At 40.6% G+C, this 18,457-nt stretch overlaps 1 protein-coding gene across 6 annotated transcripts in view; it reads right to left on the reverse strand.

The window, feature by feature from the left end:
* DNAJC6 (DnaJ heat shock protein family (Hsp40) member C6) overlaps positions 1-18,457 on the reverse strand; it is a 43,013-nt gene that overhangs the window by 9,518 nt on the left and 15,038 nt on the right. Inside the window, exons 3-14 of one of the 6 annotated variants that reach the window (XM_088673938.1) lie at positions 16,002-16,051; positions 15,719-15,867; positions 13,533-13,655; positions 12,308-12,441; positions 11,046-11,240; positions 10,263-10,380; positions 9,112-9,191; positions 6,038-6,231; positions 5,848-5,928; positions 4,879-5,325; positions 2,467-2,619; positions 1,002-1,073 (exon numbers count right to left, since the gene is read on the reverse strand). In XM_088673938.1, the coding sequence (XP_088530064.1) occupies positions 1,002-1,073; positions 2,467-2,619; positions 4,879-5,325; positions 5,848-5,928; positions 6,038-6,231; positions 9,112-9,191; positions 10,263-10,380; positions 11,046-11,240; positions 12,308-12,441; positions 13,533-13,655; positions 15,719-15,867; positions 16,002-16,051 (1,796 nt within the window). Of the gene's footprint in view, positions 1-1,001; positions 1,074-2,466; positions 2,620-4,878; positions 5,326-5,847; positions 5,929-6,037; positions 6,232-9,111; positions 9,192-10,262; positions 10,381-11,045; positions 11,241-12,307; positions 12,442-13,520; positions 13,656-15,718; positions 15,868-16,001; positions 16,052-18,457 lie in introns of all 6 variants that reach the window. The other 5 variants (XM_088673937.1, XM_088673936.1, XM_035124237.3 and 2 more) reach the window with 5 other exon arrangements.

The raw sequence follows: 18,457 nt of genomic DNA on the forward strand, positions 1-18,457 counted from the left end.
ATGTAATTTAGAGAGAAATGAAAAGTACAAAATTCACACAAGAAAATACATTGGACAGAGCATTGAAGGTGTTCTTGCTGCGACCCAAATAACTTTTGGCAAAGCTCACCAGTGGTGGCAATTTCTCAGGCTGCACCCTCATTAAATTTTGCCATCAAATGAACAAATACTAAAGAATTTTAACTTCGATCATGTTCTATGAAGTGGCTTTTGGCAATTGTGTAAATGTAGCTAGCAGGATGAATAATATGCCAATATTAGTAGCATACAAGCCATTTGCCCTGTTTAGGCATGCACAAAGATAGTTGGGAATCTCTATGTGTAAAAATGTTACATTTTGCTCGGACTTTTAAAACATATTTGAGTAATGTTTGCTTAAACTTAGACTTGTTTTTTTCTGCATATGTTTTGTTTCTGAGGGCCAAGTTATAGATGACATGAAATTTACCATTGCATTTAATGTGCACATATTTAATGCAAATAGCAGCTTCTGTGGGAGGGCAATGCTTATTGGGATCACAACAGGTAGGGAAGAGGGAGGTTAAACATATGGGGGATTTATTCCCAATGCAAATAGTAGTCACCAAAGGCATATGTTCATCGGGACTGCAAAAGGTGAGGAAAAGGTTAGATTCCCCTCCCCTGATGTGATCCTTATAATTATTAGGCACCAACCCATTGGCTATTTGCATTGTTTTTAATGCATGTTAAATACAAAGACACATTTAACTTCATAGCTAGTTTGGACCATAGGTACAATCTTCTTGGTAACTTTGGTGTGCATACTTTATGTTCAAATAAGAACAAATGAATTTGATAAGTTTGTTTAAGTTAACCATTTAGAGGTATCCATTTGTGCAATTACCTCATCACATAGGTTCATTTTAATATAAAATGGACTATTTGGAAATTAATGGAAAGTGTCACTGTTCATAGCCAATAGGAATGAATATCACATAGCAAATCATCTTAAACAAGTTAGAAACTAGTTTCAGACAAACCTGATTTGCTAGGCCATTCCCAATCACCTGAAACATCTGGCTGAATGGAAACAGATGGTGTACTAGAAGAAGCTAAACAAGAAGAGAATTGCCTATTAACATACATTGTTTATCAAAATTAAGAAAATGTCCTTCCAGTAATTTTTATTTCATCTTATATTTTTGCTATTTAATGGAAATAGGCTGTTTTTAGAAGACAAGCAAATATATGCACACTATTTCACTATATTCATAGTTTTGAATATATGCACACTATTTCACTATATTCATAGTTTTGACAGAACACTGGGTGCATTGGTTACTCATTGTATCAAAAATTTGTACATCCTATTTTCCAAGCCTGGATATTAATATTAGATTAAGCTTGCAGACTGCTGAAAAATTTAGATACACTTATACCAGGTGTCGGCAACGTTTTCCAGCCATGGGCTGGAGGATTCCCACAGACTATCGTCTGTGGGCCAAACATGGGCCGGACATGCACAGAAGCTATTTCCGGTGCTGCGCTGCCCATGTCTGGGGCGCCAGAAATGGCTTCTGTGCATGTCCGCAGTGTCGGAAATCGCTTCTGTGGCTGCGCAGAAGCTATTTCCGGCGCCACGCTGCCCATGTCCAGGGCACTGGAAATGGCTTCTGCGGCTGCACAGACACGATTTCCAGTGTCGGCGCAGGCAACATTTCCGGTGCCACTCGGCAAGTCCCTGAGCTGCGCTGCGCCAGTTTAGCGCAGTGCGCGGGGGACTTGGCGAGCAGGCGGCTATGTGACCGGGCGGCTCATGGGCCAGATAAATGGCCTTTGTGGGCCGTATCCGGCCCATGGGCCAGAGGTTGCCGGTGTATGACTTATACTAAACTTTAAAATTGAGAAAAGTTCTTCTGTAGCCCTCAGAGAAACCCAGCCCATCTAGACCTACAGTTCATAATGACATGCTTTTTGATTCCACACAACCATATTCCATGTGTTCATTCTAAAGTAAGCACCACACAGTTCAATGGTGTTTGTTCCTACATAAGTGTATATAGGATTTCAGTCTTATTCACATTTTATGGAAAAGACAGCAAGCATCCCCAAACTTCGGCCCTCCAGATGTTTTGGACTACAATTCCCATCATCCCTAACCACTGGTCCTGTTAGCTAGGGATCATGGGAGTTGTAGGCTAAAACATCTGGAGGGCCACAGTTTGGGGATGCCTGGACTACAGTCTCCCCAAGAAACTTCCTGATATCAAACAATTTCATATTGTTTGGCATGTGAGCAATTAGGAGCCAATGGCTTGTTGCTGTTCACTTCAAAACATGAAAATCATATCTTACTATTGAATATCTGAGGCCCACTAACCATTTAAGAAACTGGAAGAGAAACTATTTGACCTTATGAATAATCTGCAAGTGTATGAAGATATGGTTATCACCACTAAACTTACATTCAAAAACAAAAGAGTGGGCATTTGAAATGTTTCCTACCCATATTGAAAGGATCTCCTTGAACAGTAGGTGAAGGACTCCGTGCTCCTTGAAGAAAAGGATCTGTGGTGGCATTTGATGAACCAAGAAAAGAACCTAGAAGATCTGGGGCAGGTTTCTTAGGACTACCGCCAAATGGGTCAAAGGCAGCTGCTGCAAGAACAACATATTTGTTCTATTAAACGTGTATCCCATTCACCCCCAAGTCCACTATTAAGCTGTATTCCTTTACTCCAGAGCAAACCCATATTACTCCTAACTGTTTTGTACATAAAAATAGGATACAATTAGGGAAAAGATTAAGGATTTGCCATCAATTCAAGAACTATAGAAGACAAAGACTCGTGTAGAGGTATTGATTACATTGCTCCATCTTCTGGCAGAGGAAGGAACAGGAGAGGCTGAAACTAGAGTGACAACCTTCTTCCACACGCACTTGAAATTGGGAGTTTATGGGAGAGTGTTTAAATTTCAACTCAGGCAACCAAAAAAAACAATCAAGAAGGCAATAACTCCTCACAATAGGAAAGTTTGCTCTTGGTTTCCATTTGGATCTTTCTTGTTATGTTCTGCAGGTCTCTTATTTATGCCAACTGTTTCCTCCAGAATGTACATAAATTTCACTAGCCCACAACTTCAGTGAGTTCATTCACTTTTAGCATTTCAGTACTTTCTTCTCATGTTTCCTTTCTGTTTGTGTTCACTGTGAACTAAGATATTTCTTCTTATCTTCTAAATTTAGTTAAGAGGCTAGAAGGTTTAAGGAACAGCAATTCTGACACAAAGAGGAAGCATTTAAAATGTGTGTTGCCTCTTACGTACCCAGAAGGTGCCCCTGAGCTGTTGTGGTGCCATGTTCAGGTGTTCTCTCAGCTCAAGGTGAATGTGTCAGTAATGTCAGTACACAGCAGGTTTTGTGACAGATGTTCAGAATCAGGTTGAATGGAAGAAAGCTTCACATAGGACCAAGAAATAGGAGGGGCTTTGTGTTATCAGAAAATGTGGGATAGGCATAGTGCTAAAAGGCAGGTGGCTAAAAAGCGGAGAAGAGAGCAGGAGAGGGATGGCAAGTGAGAGGTAACAGAAGCCTAGGAAAATGGGGAGTGGACCCAGGTAGAAAGAGAAGAGAAGAAAATAGCAAGAGAAAGGGACAGAAGCAAGTCTGTGAGGATAGCAAATAAACCTTGATAGAAATCTGGGCAGGGACTGAAATTCATGCATTGATTAGGATTATGCAGGCATCTTTAACTATATATCAATAGTTGTTTATCAAGGTATTTCTTTTTAAAGGACAGAATAATGTGGTGAACTTTAATTTAAAAAACAGCAAATTCTAAATGGCTCCTGTGGAAAAATATGGCACATTCCCCCCTACAGTGCCTAGTTGCTATTGGATCAAAACACTAACAACAACAGCACTCAATCAGTGTTGGGGGTGGGGTGAGGGGATGACATATGACTGCTGCCAGCATGCGCTAAGGAAGGATAGGCATTTAGCATGCTGTCACAATCAGAAGCAAGCTGGCAGTTGTGATTGCATGCTAAAGACTCAGCATGTTCCACTGGCAGGCACAACATGCACTACCCCCTTGGCATACACTATGGGGCTGAAACAGAATCAGGTAAATAATAAGCATGGCTGTTTCGTCTAGTTAGGGGGATTTCAGAGTTTCTTACAGAAAGCAAGTGACCAGAATGACTTGAGATAATAAAGGATTTGTGACTGGTACAAAAAGAAATTTCTTGTTCTCATAAACAAAGGCTTGAGTTCTCACAACTGTGAATGGAAGGGGGTTCACAGAAGGGGACTTTCTCATTCTCCCATTACATTTTCAGCTTCCTGCACCCACCAAAAAGGTTCTCACCTGGGTCAGGAGACTTTCCTGAGAAGTGGGGGATGGGACATCACAGGAGTACCAAGGGCAGGAGGAAATTTCTCAAATTTGAAAACACACAGAAAGTTTTCTCCCATTAACAATTTTCAGAACCAAGCCAATGGTTACTCCAAGTTAATAATCATTGACAGCTTAGGCTACCGTGCTTCAGACTATTAACTGTTAATATAAAACAGCCTTTATCTTTCCTAGAATTCTGCAGTTGTTTAAGGGCTTTTTTTGTTCAATCTTAAATTCACTTTGCCACATCAATTTGCATTTTTTAAGGTCCTCATTAATATTTACCATCCTTTTAGTGCACATTTCTCTTGTGATACTGTACATCTTTTTGCACATTTCCCCTAGTGTCATGTATGTTATTGTTAACAATATATGCATGTGGTACACATTTAAAATGTGAACTGAACTGAGTTTCTCCCCCATTCCTAGTAGAAAGAGAATCCTATTTAGAAATGACTGCCTGGGAAAAAAATAGAAGTGAAAAAACAAATAAATTGTCACAATTAGGAGTTTTTACCTTCTCCTACTCTTGGGGACAGAGATGGGGATGCTGAAGCTGCAGACCGCCGTGGGGTGGATTGTGTAGATCCAGTACCACCCATCTGAAATACATCCTCAACAGCTGACTGTCCACCTTGATTTGGTCCTCCAGAGTTACCAACCCCAAAGAAATCACTCAGCAAGTCTGAATTTGAGGGCGGTGCGGCAGGTGCTGCTGGGAAGTTCTTGCCCATAGGACTGCCTTCCAAGCCTAAAAGATCGACATCCTCTGGGGGTGGTGGACCTGGTGGCTCTTGATGCTTCTTGGTATGCTTTGGTGGCCCATGGATTTTGTCACTGCTGGTGTTACTATGCTGACTGGAGAGGGATAAGAGTTCATCATCTGACTGCTCACTTTCTTCATGCACCAGTGCCGCCCGGTCTTCAGAGCTGGGATGAGAGCTACTTCTCTCCAGTTTTTGATCTAAGTGGCCAAAAGAAGCTCAAGATTAGCTAGTAGTTCTGTTGATCCTTCAGTGCTAGATACAAGGGGGGAAATACCGCATCTCTTTCTCTCTCTCTCTCTCTCTCTCTCTCTCACACACACACACACACACACACACACCACATGTGGAAGTAAACACTATCAGCAATAGCAACATTTACACTTAACCCAAGTACTTTGGGTTAAACACACAATGGAAAACACAAAATTGGAAATGCACAGTGCTGATAGCACATTGACATTATTACAGTCAACTGCAATGATGAGCACAAAATGAGCCTGTTATGAGAACTTGGCCAAAAGCTCTGTGAAGTGTGATAAGCCCATGAATACTATGCATGTGCATATGTTGGCCAGTTCTTTCCTACGAGTCAGGAAAATTGCCATGGGGCCATGTGAACACAGCATTCCCGAGCTCCTTGGGAACAAGCAATGAGATAAGGGATAGAAAAAAAAACTAGTATGTGAATTATGAGTTCTGAAAAGATATGTTACCCATACCTTGCCAGCTGAGAGATGACAAAAATGGACCCTGCCCCACATTCTTCAGGTTATCTTGTGGTGCATCTACAGGACCTCTACCTATAATGTACAAAGGGTCAAGGCATACCAAAAATGTGTGAAATAAATGGCCAACTCTGGGATTTTTATTAAAGTCAAAACTGCAGCACTAAAACTATAGAGCTTTTACCTGCCAAGGCAAGGGTGTCCTGGTGTTCCTGGTGTGATGAGAAAAGAATGCTGGGATTGATATCTTTTGTTGTGAAGTTTTCCCATGGAGGTGTTAGATCAGTCTGTCTATCAGCAGAATCTATTTCTATCTCCAACATGACATGGAACAGCTGGGGGTACTTGTCTGACGAGTCACATGCATCCAATTCAGGTCTAAACATTGACAGAAAGTTCTTCAAATTAAAATAAAACAGTTTGAAGATATCATGTTAAAATCAAATATTGAGCCTGCATATGATGAGCACAAAGAAGTACTTAATATGGCTGAAATATGTCGCACTCTATATATGTAAAGTAAGTTTTACAGAGTGTGACATCCTAGTGGACAGGAGCGATGACAAAATATTACCTTAGTGGATTTTTTTACTGTGTGCTCTCAATCTGAAGTATTTAAAATCTCAAAAGAAATTTCTGATTGCAGATGAAGAGGGTGATTTGGATTTGTAATTCTAGTCCAAATGGGCTCAGGGAGTATTTAATAGTGATCCACAGGGAAAGGACACCTACCTTTTATTTTAGAGCATGCAAGATGAAAGTTGATTCACATTTAACTTTCTCCCTGATAAAAAGCTATTTCAGTTCAAAATATATTGTGACTCAATGAGCAGAGTTGTATTAAGGGGCTCCTTTCTGCTACAGTGGAACCTCGGTTTATGAACACCTCAGTTTACAAATTTTCGGTTTACGAACGCCGCAGACCCATCTGAAACGGATTAATTCACTTTCCATTACTTTCAATGGGAAAGTTCGCTTCAGTTTATGAACGCTTCAGTTTATGAACAGACTTCCAGAACCAATTACACCCATGCTTTGGGTTAAGTACGCTTCAGGTTGAATACTCCGTGGACCCATCTGGAACGGATTAATCCACTTTCCATTACTTTCAATGGGAAAGTTCGCTTCAGTTTATGAACGCTTCAGTTTAAGTACTCCGCAAACCGTCTGGAACAGATTAATCCACTTTCCATTACTTTCAATGGGAAAGTTCGCTTCAGTTTATGAACACTTCAGTTTATGAACAGACTTCCAGAACCAATTGTGTTAATAAACCGAGGTACCACTGTACTTCAGAAATCTTAAACCAGCTCTAACATGTATAGAAGCCTTAGGCTAGATGTAGCAGATTATGTTCTTGTTTTTGCCACAGCCATCTCTGTTTTAGCCCATTTAGCAGGCATGCTACTGTTGCTACCAGCATTTGTCTCCTTGCTCATCATAACAGTGGTTGGCTTCTTCAGGAAACAGGCAAAACAAGAGAGCTGCAGCTGAAAGAACTGGCATTGGCTTCTCTGGTGGCTTTGCAAAGATGAGAACAGCTATCTGCTATGGCTCTCACATGCAGGGGCTGGTTCACAGGATGCTAATTTAACCTGCCTACTTTACAGACACCTGGAGTAATGTACCTTGCTTAGTCTTGCTGACCACTTGTGTTTTAAACATTCAAGTCATGATCTACATGACTTGTATGGATGGTCCTGGCCTAGAGCAGAGGGATAAATTTAGAGCAGGGGTAGGCAACCTAAGGCCCGGGGGCCGGATGCGGCCCAATCACCTTCTCAATCCGGCCTGCGGACGGTCCGGGAATCAGCATGTGTCCTTTTATTTAAAATGCATCTCTGGGTTATTTGTGTGTCCTGTCTCGTGTTTTTACATGAGTAGAATGTGTGCTTTTATTTAAAACTAGTGGTACCAGCCATGCGTTGCTGTGGCTCATCCCTGTGACTCCCCCCACCCAGTCCCGATCCATGACCCATCCCAACCCCGTCCTCCCCCCATGCCCCAGCCTGGCGAGCCCCCACCTCCACTCGGGTCAGTCTGTAGTTTCGCTCTTGTCGAGCAGGGGTTCCCTGTAAACACGAGCTGAGCTGCTTTGGAGAGGGAAGGTTTGGTAGCTGCAGTACCAGTGGAGTCGCCACTAGAGGGCGATGTTTTGCAACCTCTCCTGTTCCTGTTTTTCTGGCTTTTCAAAAAAAACATGTTTTTACCTATGATAGGCGTGACATCTGTATAATCTAAGGTTATGGAAACACTCGGGTATTGGAACGGAATGTTGTGTCCAAATTTGAACGTAATTGGTCAAGCGGTTTCAGAGAAAAGTGGAATATAACAAACATGGACAGCGTACTTTTTTTATATATATAGATGCATCTCTGGGTTATTTGTGGGGCATAGGAATTCATTCATTTTTTTCTACAAAATATAGTCCGGCCCACCACATGATCTGGGGGACGGTGGACCGGCCCATGGCTGAAAAAGGTTGCTGACCCCTGATTTAAAGCATAATGGCCCCTTGGGCTTTACAATTAAGTACTGTGGGGTACGAAGAGTCGGACACGACTAAACTACAGTACTAAACTCGTTTTCTTTCCATATATATATGCACTTATTTGAAAGTTATATGTATGTGTGTATTTGTGATATCTTGTTTTTATTTTGTAATAACTATGTTAAATACATAAAATTAAAAAAAATCACATATGAGTTTTAATCTCAGCCTTAACTTCAAACACATCCTATTTTGCTACTAGGAGAAGCGGAATATTTTCATATCAGGGAACAGAACATCTTACTCACTAGCAAAATTACAGTGTCTCGAAGGCAAGACTTCTCTGGTTTATTTTAGAATATTCTTTAATTAAGTAGCATAATCTTGTTGCATTATTAGGTAGATCTATGACAACCAGTTAAGTACCAGTATATAGACTTCTCTGTGGACTTTGTTTCTGGGCCTATGCAGACCTTCTGCTTGAAACAAAACTCCAATGTGCCTGAAATCATGGGATGAAGCAGGAGAATGCCCGGTCTGGTATCTACAACCCTCGCTAAAGATGTTTTAAAAGCATGCATTGCTTTTGCAATGTAATATAGTAAGATAAATAGGGAACTACATGCATCATTTACTCAAATTCCTGAGATTTCTATTGAAATAGGTGTTGCTTGATTCCATATCAACACTTATGGGTGTTGCTGCAATAATCCATATGCAGCTAACTACTCAGAACACAGCATCGTTTCTAGTCATGAGATACTTACTTATTGAATTTTAATACAGTTGTTCCCAGGGCTATAAATCCAGTATGAAACTGAATCTGGAATATTTGTGTGTTCGTCATCTAAAAGAAAATGTTAAAACACAATTTTAAAATCAACCCCCTACACAAAAATAAAATCTTTGGTGTATAGTATGCAGGTACTAGTGAGTTAGTCTGTAGCAGGCTTAAACCGTTATTTTGCAAATTCAGAATCCTTCATTATAACAAAGTGTGAAAATATTGCATTGATGAAGACATACTTTTGGATCAGGGTTAGGAAATATGTATCTTTCTATTGCATTCAATTCTTACAGTGGGGAGAGGGGGGGGGACAGAAGCCCTGCTTTACTTATTGCTTACCATGAGTACATAAAATGTAATGATATCTGAGTCATAAAACATGATGGTACTCCCCCCTAATACTCATGTGACTAAGCAGAATCCAGGCATGAATGAAACATACTGCTCATGGTATAGAATTATTCTGTACAATATATAATTATTATCACTTTTCTTATGAGTAATAACATAAATTCTGACTTAGTTCTGCATGATCCGCCCACCCCTTTTGGAAAGGGAATGGACTATGCATAATAAGAAGTTGTGTGTTGTCATCACCACATAGAGGGATATTACTTTGTGAAGATGGTTCAAGTTTCTCCATAAGTTTCTGAACTGGACTGTAGTCTAAAGTGACATCAATACTCGTTCAGCAATATTATTAGAAAAACTACCAAACATCTTTAAATAAGTAGCATTACTGCCTCGTTCTTATTTTGCTTCCGTATCTCCCAGTTTTTTTAAAAAAGAATTGGGCGCAGAACTCTGTACTGCAGAAAGGGAACATCTGTTTTCTTTTTGGTCAGCTTAGATGAGCTGAAAGAAGAGCAGTACCAAGCATTTCACCCCCAAGTATTGGGAATAAATTTCCCTTGATAAAGAGAATGTCTTGAAAAATATCAGGAAACTATTCTCTTTTTCAACTGTCTCTTCCCTTTTGAGATTTGACTCCAGCAGCTGCTTTTGATCTTCTCATTGTGTCTTTAGATTTTGACATCCCACTGTTACCTCACCACAGTATTAAAGAATCTGGAGTTGGCTAACCACCCCCACTTGTTTAGCTTTACATTCAACAAATGCATCAAGTCATACTTTAGCTTGAAGTCGTCCCCCAATGGTTGATCGCATATGGTAGACAGAAACCACTACATCGCCATGGACAGTGACTCCTAATGGAATTACAACTTTTCCTTCTTGAATACGGAATTCCCTAAAGAAAAGGAAAATAACTTTTACTTTACAACTCTTGTAATATTAATCAGAACTGTTGAAACAAAATTCACAGTGACCTTACCCCACACACAAGTACTATACCACTCTACCCAGTAGAAGGAGTAGGTTGGGCCAGTTAACAAGAAGGAAGTCTTGGTTTGGCTGGTTTGTTTACCTCCCTTCTCTCACAGCACAAGCTACAGCCTATGTCAACATACACCAATATACCATATGCAGAAAATGCACAGGTGCAGGGTCCGGGCGCAGCATAGTGGAGGCGGGCGAGGGCAGTGAGCTGATGCCGGGAGGCGCCGTGTCCAGCCTCTGCCTCTTCCCTGGCACCCTCCAGAACCTGGCGCCCCAGTGCCCCATGCCACTAGCCTCTATGGGCAAGACGCCCCTAAGTGTGAAGATAGGATGCCCCTACACACATATGCATTGGGAAATCCTGGTTCTCATCCAAATAGCCACAGCTGTATTGACGCAGACCCAGGCACATACCTATATTTCAGACTGGTGTTGATCACATATCAACCAGGGGATGCAACCAGCATGTTTACTGGTACTTGGGGGCATAAGTAGCTTGTGTGCTCTTGATAGCGCCTTCCCCTGCTTTGTATACATGGGTGCAGAAATATTGTAAGTAAACACAGTGGCACTCACTTCATTCTTTCATACTCTTGGGAGGTTGTGAAGATTCTGGTTTCTCCAATAAGAATGTCACAGAAAGGCCGGCAGCCAGTTCTCTGCTTGTTGAAACAGGGCACTGGACTGAAGAGGACTGATTTGATAGTTAGAGGCTTGCAGTGAGGTTGAATAGGTTTGTCTGCTATTAGATCACAAATGTATCCTACATACCTGCAATGAGAAAAATAATTTAGAGGGGTCCATTCATATCACTGCTTTGCTAAGGTCCTCTTCCAAGGGTCTTCTGCTGGTTCCCTCACTGGGAGAAGCGAAGTTGCAGGGAAACAGGAAGAGGGCCGTCTCAGTGGTGACACCCTCCCTCTTCAGGTGTCAAGGAGGTAAAGAATTACTACACAACTTTTAGAAGACATCTGAAGGCAGCCCTGTATCAGGAGGTTTTAATGCTTGATGTTTTTATTATGTTTTTAGATATGCTGTAAGCCGCCCAGGGTGACTGGGGAAACCCAGCCAGATAGGCGGGGTATAATAACAATAGCAATAACAACAACAATAATAATTGCAATCTTTAGCTCTTTAAAAAAATATTTGGGGTTCCTCAAATTGCAGAATCTAGTATTTTCAATAGTAGAAATCCTGCTGTCAAGGAACAGGAATGCTATGTCTAATTTTAAAATACAAGATTAGAGATCTTAGGGGCAAAAATCCCATGAGGAGAAAGCAAGTATAACATAAGCATTTTACAGATGTAATCCCTGATGCAGTTCTGTTTGAAAGCTGCAAAAGGATTTGGCTCTTCTCTCCCCTGACAACAGGACTACTACCAATTGAGTGTAAAAACAGGTCATAAGTTAATATTTTCTTAGAGTTCAGAATAGGGGTCAGGAAATACAGCTCCTCATTTGTGGTAGGGATAGCTCTTGTGATTGTCAAAAACCCAGGGTTTGAGATTACTAATGACTAAAAATTATTACTCCCACTTATACTGGAACAGTCTAATTTATATAGGACTAAAACAATTTAGGAATACTTGTGTTTTGGATTGCAGCCTTAGGAACCCAGTGGGAACCTAACTGAAAGCATTTGTTTTGCTGAACTGTTGCCAAACTGCCTTCAACCAGTCAGTGACTGGATAAATGAATTCCCACTGATTTCAGTGCAGATACATAGCTTTAAACAGACAGGAAGGGTGGAACTGAATAAAATCTGACTCCAAGAAATAAAGAAATGGAAAGTCACATTTCCTGTGTTTAGGCATTTGGTCCGTCAGGAAAGCTTACCTTCTGTGGGATGGCCAGAGTACTATTCCAGGTCTCTTTGAATTTAACAACTGAATGGCAGGAACTGGGTTAGAGAAGAGATGACAGAAACAGAACATTGCACTGACCAGGATTGCTGATGCTACACGACCATCCTGTCAAATAAAACACAAGAGCATCTATCAGGCTAATTAAAGGGGAAGCTTTGCCAGTTTCTATGAAATGCATTCAACATTATTTTATCAAGGTTCTCTCAAGGTTCTCCCTGGCTTTAATACTAAATTCATACAGTAGAAATTGAATGCAAATACCATTAATGCCCCCAAAGCACTGTATAGATACAACTTATAAGCCAACTGTATAGATACAACTTATAACCCAACTTATACATCCACACAATTAATTCTGAGGACCAATACAGAGTCAATGAAAAACTGTTTTTATTACACCATCAGCAAACATCTTACTGCATCTTCTAGCCTCCATATAAGCACTGCATTTCCCTAGCTAACAGGACCAGTGGTCGGGGAAGATGGGAATTGTAGTGCAAAACATCTGGAGGGCCGAAGTTTGGGGATGCCTGAACTAGTGGATCTAGTGTGGAGACTCTCCATGCAATTGAGTAGGCAGGTGTGGTAAGAAGCTTGTCAACATTGTAGCAGTGCCACAATGAAACAGTTTTTTATTTATCTCCACAGTGGCTCAGTAACCCATGAATCAGCCTTCTGTTCAGCTAAGATTTACTCAGAAAGGTACAGTACTTCTGTGTCCCTGACAGTCTGGAATTGATATTCCTTTTTTTCTCTTCTCTTTTTGGCTTTGTTGTTGGGGTACAGTATCAAGCATATTAGTAAGACTGTGACCTTTAATCAATTAGGCTTACTAAAAAGTTATCCATAATTAATTTATCTTTAAAAATAAATATATGCAGGCAGTATCCAACCAACAGGTCCTGTCAGCACAAGGATTTACAGTTGCACAACTCCCCCCCCCACCTTATCTCACTGTGTGCACCCTCCCCAGATCTGCTCCAGAAGGTTGAGGGAACAACTATAAAATATTTAGGGCACCACAGTTAAATAATTTTGCTGACAACAAATGTCTTAATTGGATACCACCACACACACTTTATTGTACACCACCATGAGCATTTAAAAACGAGTCAGCAGTTTCTCAATTCCTCTATAAACAAGCTGTTTTGTGATCAGACTTTTCTTGAAAAGTGGTTACTTACTGCCTGACTTACCATACAGTGGATGACACAAACATTTTTGGGATTCTGCTGCAACCAGTTATGCATGTTCTTACATACAGCATAGAGGTTATGGAGACTTGGTGCTTGTCTAATTGGCCAGCTACATTCAGATACCTAAAGAAGTCACAAAGGTTAATTTGAAATTTCATAGTAACATGTTGTTAGGTCATCTGCTTCATTCATTTTAATGGACAAGCTGTCCCTTTAAGCACGTTTCTCAAACATTTAACAAAGGGTTGCTTAGCAAACATAAAAATTCATGGTTTAGAAAGAAAAGATTCAAGTCTTTTCTGTAGTTTACTCCTCACAACTAAAATTCCCAGCACCCTAAACCAGGCATAGGCAAACATGGCCCCCCAGATGTTTTGGGACTACAACTCCCATCATCCCTGACCACTGGTCCTGTTGGCTAGGGATGATGGGAGTTGTAGTCCCAAAACATCTGGAGGGCCAAGTTTGCCTGTGCCTACCCTAAACAAATGACAGTTCCCAGAATAATTTGGAAGAAGTTGTAGAAATTCCTATACTGATTTACAAGGCCCTCAGACCCTGGATAACTTAGGGATTGCCTGATACCTTAAGTTCCTGCCTAATCACTGAGGTTTTCAGAGGAGTCACTGTTAATGGTCCCCCAAGGCTTGGATGCACAGCTCATATCTCTTAGGAGCTGTGCATTCAGTGTTGTGGGTCAAATTTTGTTTCAAGTTTCCAGTTTAGGTCAAGCATCCATTGAAGACTTTTATACCAGCAGGCATTTTAGTTGAAGTTTCTTAAAATAGTTCTAACTCTTTTAAATTCTGTTTTATTTAATCTTCTGCACACCACTTAGAGATGATTGTAAATTAAACTGTATATAACTTGTTGAAACAACAACAATAATATTAATAATACTATGCTTTAAAGGTATGGTGTGTATGCATGTAGCCCTGGTGTTTTGAGTACTGTATCTACAGTTAACAGTAACAATTTATTACAGAATTCAGGAATTAAAAACAAAATTTTCATGCATGGCTTTTTTAAAAAACAACAACAACCATACTACTTTGAAAATTACAATATATTTAATAAAAGGAGAGAGGTCAGCTAACCAAATGAAAATGATATAATAGCAAAGAGACCTGTGGCAACTAAGGACAATGGCTGCAATTCTGTGTAAAACTGGGCTGCTTACATCTCACTGAAAGCCACAAGATTAAGGCAGCTTAAGCTAATACATGAGTTTTCATGAACAAGAACTTTCTTCTATTATTGAGGCACAACAGTATAAGTGCCAGCCATTCTTTAGCACTGCAGCGAAAGAACTGTCTGTGCGAATTTAGATAACACCACATACAGAATAATGAACAGTGAAGATGATACACTGGATGGGCATTTGCCCAGGAAAAATTGCCTAAAACTATTTTAAATAATATTACCGGTAATAATAATTAAATAATTTAAATAATAATTAAAGTAGCTCTTCTGAAATATGCATTACTTTTGCTGCATGCTTGACTAATAAGTGTTCTTTGTATCAAGTATACACTAGTCCCTAGCATTACAAAATTCCAGCTTGCATGCACCCACATTCTTCTGTCGTAGTACATCTCATTAGTCTCAATGGTATTTGTTTCCAGTACCTGTAAGTGTATTTATCCAACTTGGGGCAAGGCCCTGCCATTGTTCTTTAAGACTCAAAAGCTGCATTCACATGGCAGTTTATTCCATTTTCATGACACTTCCCTAAAATTTAATTTCTATATTATATAAAAGCAACCTGATGTAAAAGCTACTTCTAGAACTATAGTGAATTATAGTAGAATACAGCACAAGTTAAGCACTCATTTCCACATTATTTCCAAGGGGATTTTTTAATGGAAGCATATAACATCCTAACAATAACTGTCCTAACAATACACAAACTAACCAAATATCAGTAAGACAGCACCATATAAATATCAACAAATAACAAACAAAAACTAACATGGTCTTATGATACTGGTTAAAAGCAGGCAAAGAGGCCTTTCCATAATTTAGGTTCCTCTTTTTTCCTTGCCAACTTGAGTGGATGTAGCTCACAAGTAGAGCACCTGTTTTGCATGCAGAAGGTCGTAAAGATATCATGCCTAATCTTACAAACAGAGGTAACACCCTGTGATAGTCTAGGTCAAATCACAGTAGCAGCAGAAGTCACTTACTCTATTATGAAACCTGGTAGTACGATAAGACTTCGGTGACAAATTGAAAACTGTGTAGTGGTCAGGATGTCTTGTATCCAAGAACGTCCGTACATCATCAATATGATTCCTAAATCCTAGTTCAACTCCTTCACCAGGAAATGACATCACTATCAAGAAATGAAAAAATGTAAGTTTACATTCTAAACCAGAAAAGCTACAAGATTGACAATTAAGAAGTCTGACATGGCTGCATTGCTACACGGAGCACTGCTTCATTGTTTGAAGTAACTCACACACTTACCAATAATTCTTGAGGTAATGTAAGAAATATCTAGTTCTCCCTTGGTGTAGCTATTTTAAAAGACAGGAGAATAAATGCTGGTTAATACACACACCAAAATCAACAGAAGTTTTATAGATGTTCCATGTCCCATTAAGGCCTATGCATAAGTCTCCCCTGTGTCTGTAAAGTAATAATCATATTCACTCAGCAAAGAGACAACTATAGCATCCTGTAATGCACAGCATTTCCCCATATTTTGGGGGTGCATTATGCCCCTGTGGTTCCTCTCCAGTTGCTGGATTCATATTTCTTCACTTCTGACTAAGCAGCTGAATATCTCTCTCTCTCTCTCTCTCTCTCTCTCTCTCTCTCTCTCTCTCTCTCTCTCTCTCTCTCTCTCTCTATCTTGCAATTTTATAGTTTAAACCAGAATTATGAAGATATTTCGTGTCAATTAGCTATTGATTTTAATCTGGCCCTGCACCAGAATGCATTAAGAGATGATGAACCCCAAAAACATTTTTATATGTATACCCCTCCTTTTCTTCTTAAACGTAAGGTGGTTTAAGAAATAGTTCCCATGAGCCCTCACTCTCGCTCTCTTTCAGGTAACAATAAAGTATATGAGAGATGGGAAACCTGTGGCCTCAGATGTTGCTGGACTCCTTCTCCCATAAACACCAACCAGGAAGTACAATAGTCAGGGATTATGGAAGTTGTACCCCAACCTCTGGGGTGGCCACAGTTGCTTCATCCCCAGGGCCGGCCCTACGGCCTGGCTGGGTGGCGCAGGGCGCCACGGGGCCGGCCCGCCAGGGGGGCGCATCGTAGCTGCGCCCGCCTGCCCGCCCGCCAGCCGCTCTTCTGCGCAGCAGCACCCTCGGCAGTAGCGCTGCGCGCTGAGCCCGCCCGTCATGCAGCAGCGCCCGCCCGCCGCGCTGGGAAACGGGGCGGGGGGCGCCGGAGGGATCTGTCGCACCACGGCGCCAGGGGTGCTTAAGACGGCCCTGTTCATCCCTGAATTGGGATTCATTGCCTTTCACTACTCTGTTGGAAATATCTAAAATCTCAAGCTATTTTGTAATATTAGAAATTAGGTAGTTAAAAAAAAGACTACAAATCTCATCCTGGGTCCTTATTTGCAGACAACTGCATATAATGGCAGCTAAATAATTCAATGGATAGTATCCAAGAATGTAGTTATGTTAGGACAAGGATCATTGGGCAGACAAGAAAACTTCCCCTCCCTCTTCTTTCCATGCATGCTCCCTAAATCTGTTCTGGGTTTTCCCCAAAACCTCTGGAGTAAATTTGGGGAGGGCAAGTTCCATTGTGCAAACAGAAATTCTTGCACTAAGGGAACTACTTTGTTGGATACCACCTATGGTGTCTACTCACCTAATATTAAATGTTCCTTTACTGTTTCAGTACATTTGACTCAAAGAGCATAGTGACAGAAGGGCCTCTCAGAGCAAGAAAATGGTGGCTGCAGTGGTCACTTTGAACATTAGGAAAGATGAATTTGTGTTCATGGTTACCACCAGCCTGAATACTGAAGATCTCAGCTTTCAGATAAATCCCTTACTTTTCTGTTGAATTCCATACAATTTTAGACCAAGTTAAGAATGCAAGAAGAGCCTGCTGGATCAGGCCAGTGACCCATCTAGTCCAACACTTGTTCTCACAGTGACCTAACAGATGACTGTGGAAAGCCCATGAACAGGACCTGAGAACAACAGTGATTCCAGTAAAATGGCATTCGACAGCAAAGACAGAATAATAGCCATTGGGGTTAGTATTCACTGATAGCCTTATCCTCCATGAACTTCTCTAACCCTCTTTTATAGCTGTCCAAATTGGTAGCTATCACGTCCTCTCATGGGAGTGTATTCCATAGTTTAACTATGCACTGTGTGAAAAATTACTTTCTTTTGTCTTTCTGGAATCATCCAGTATTTAGCTTCATTGAAAAGCTTCTCTCTATATACTTTCTCCACACCACACAAAATTTTATAAATTTTTGTCATGTCACCTCTTCTTGCCTTTTCTCTAATTTAAAAGCCCCAAATGCTGTAACCTTTCATCACAGGGGATTTTTCCCCCTACCCGCTTGATCATTTTGGTTGCCCTTTTCTGAACCCTTTTCAGTTCTACACTAACCTTTTTGAGGATATTCCTTTCCAAAAAGTGAATAATTTATGGATAGAGAGAAGTTTTTCTTCCTGTCTATAACTCAGGGTCAACCAGTGGTTTTGACTGATAGTAAGTTCAGAGCAAACAAGCGGAAATAAAACTTCACTCAGTACAGAGTTAATTTATGGGGTTCACTTCCACAAGACGGCTTCTAAAAGGAGGATTGGACAAATTCATGGAGGATAAGGCTATTGATAGCTAATTAGTTATGATGGCTAAAGGGAACTGTTTCATATCTACCGGTAGAAGTATGCTCCTGAGTATCAGCTGGGGAAACAAGC

Source organism: Zootoca vivipara, chromosome 7 (assembly GCF_965207765.1).
Source record: "Zootoca vivipara chromosome 7, rZooViv2.hap1.1, whole genome shotgun sequence".
Taxonomy (NCBI): domain Eukaryota; kingdom Metazoa; phylum Chordata; class Lepidosauria; order Squamata; family Lacertidae; genus Zootoca; species Zootoca vivipara.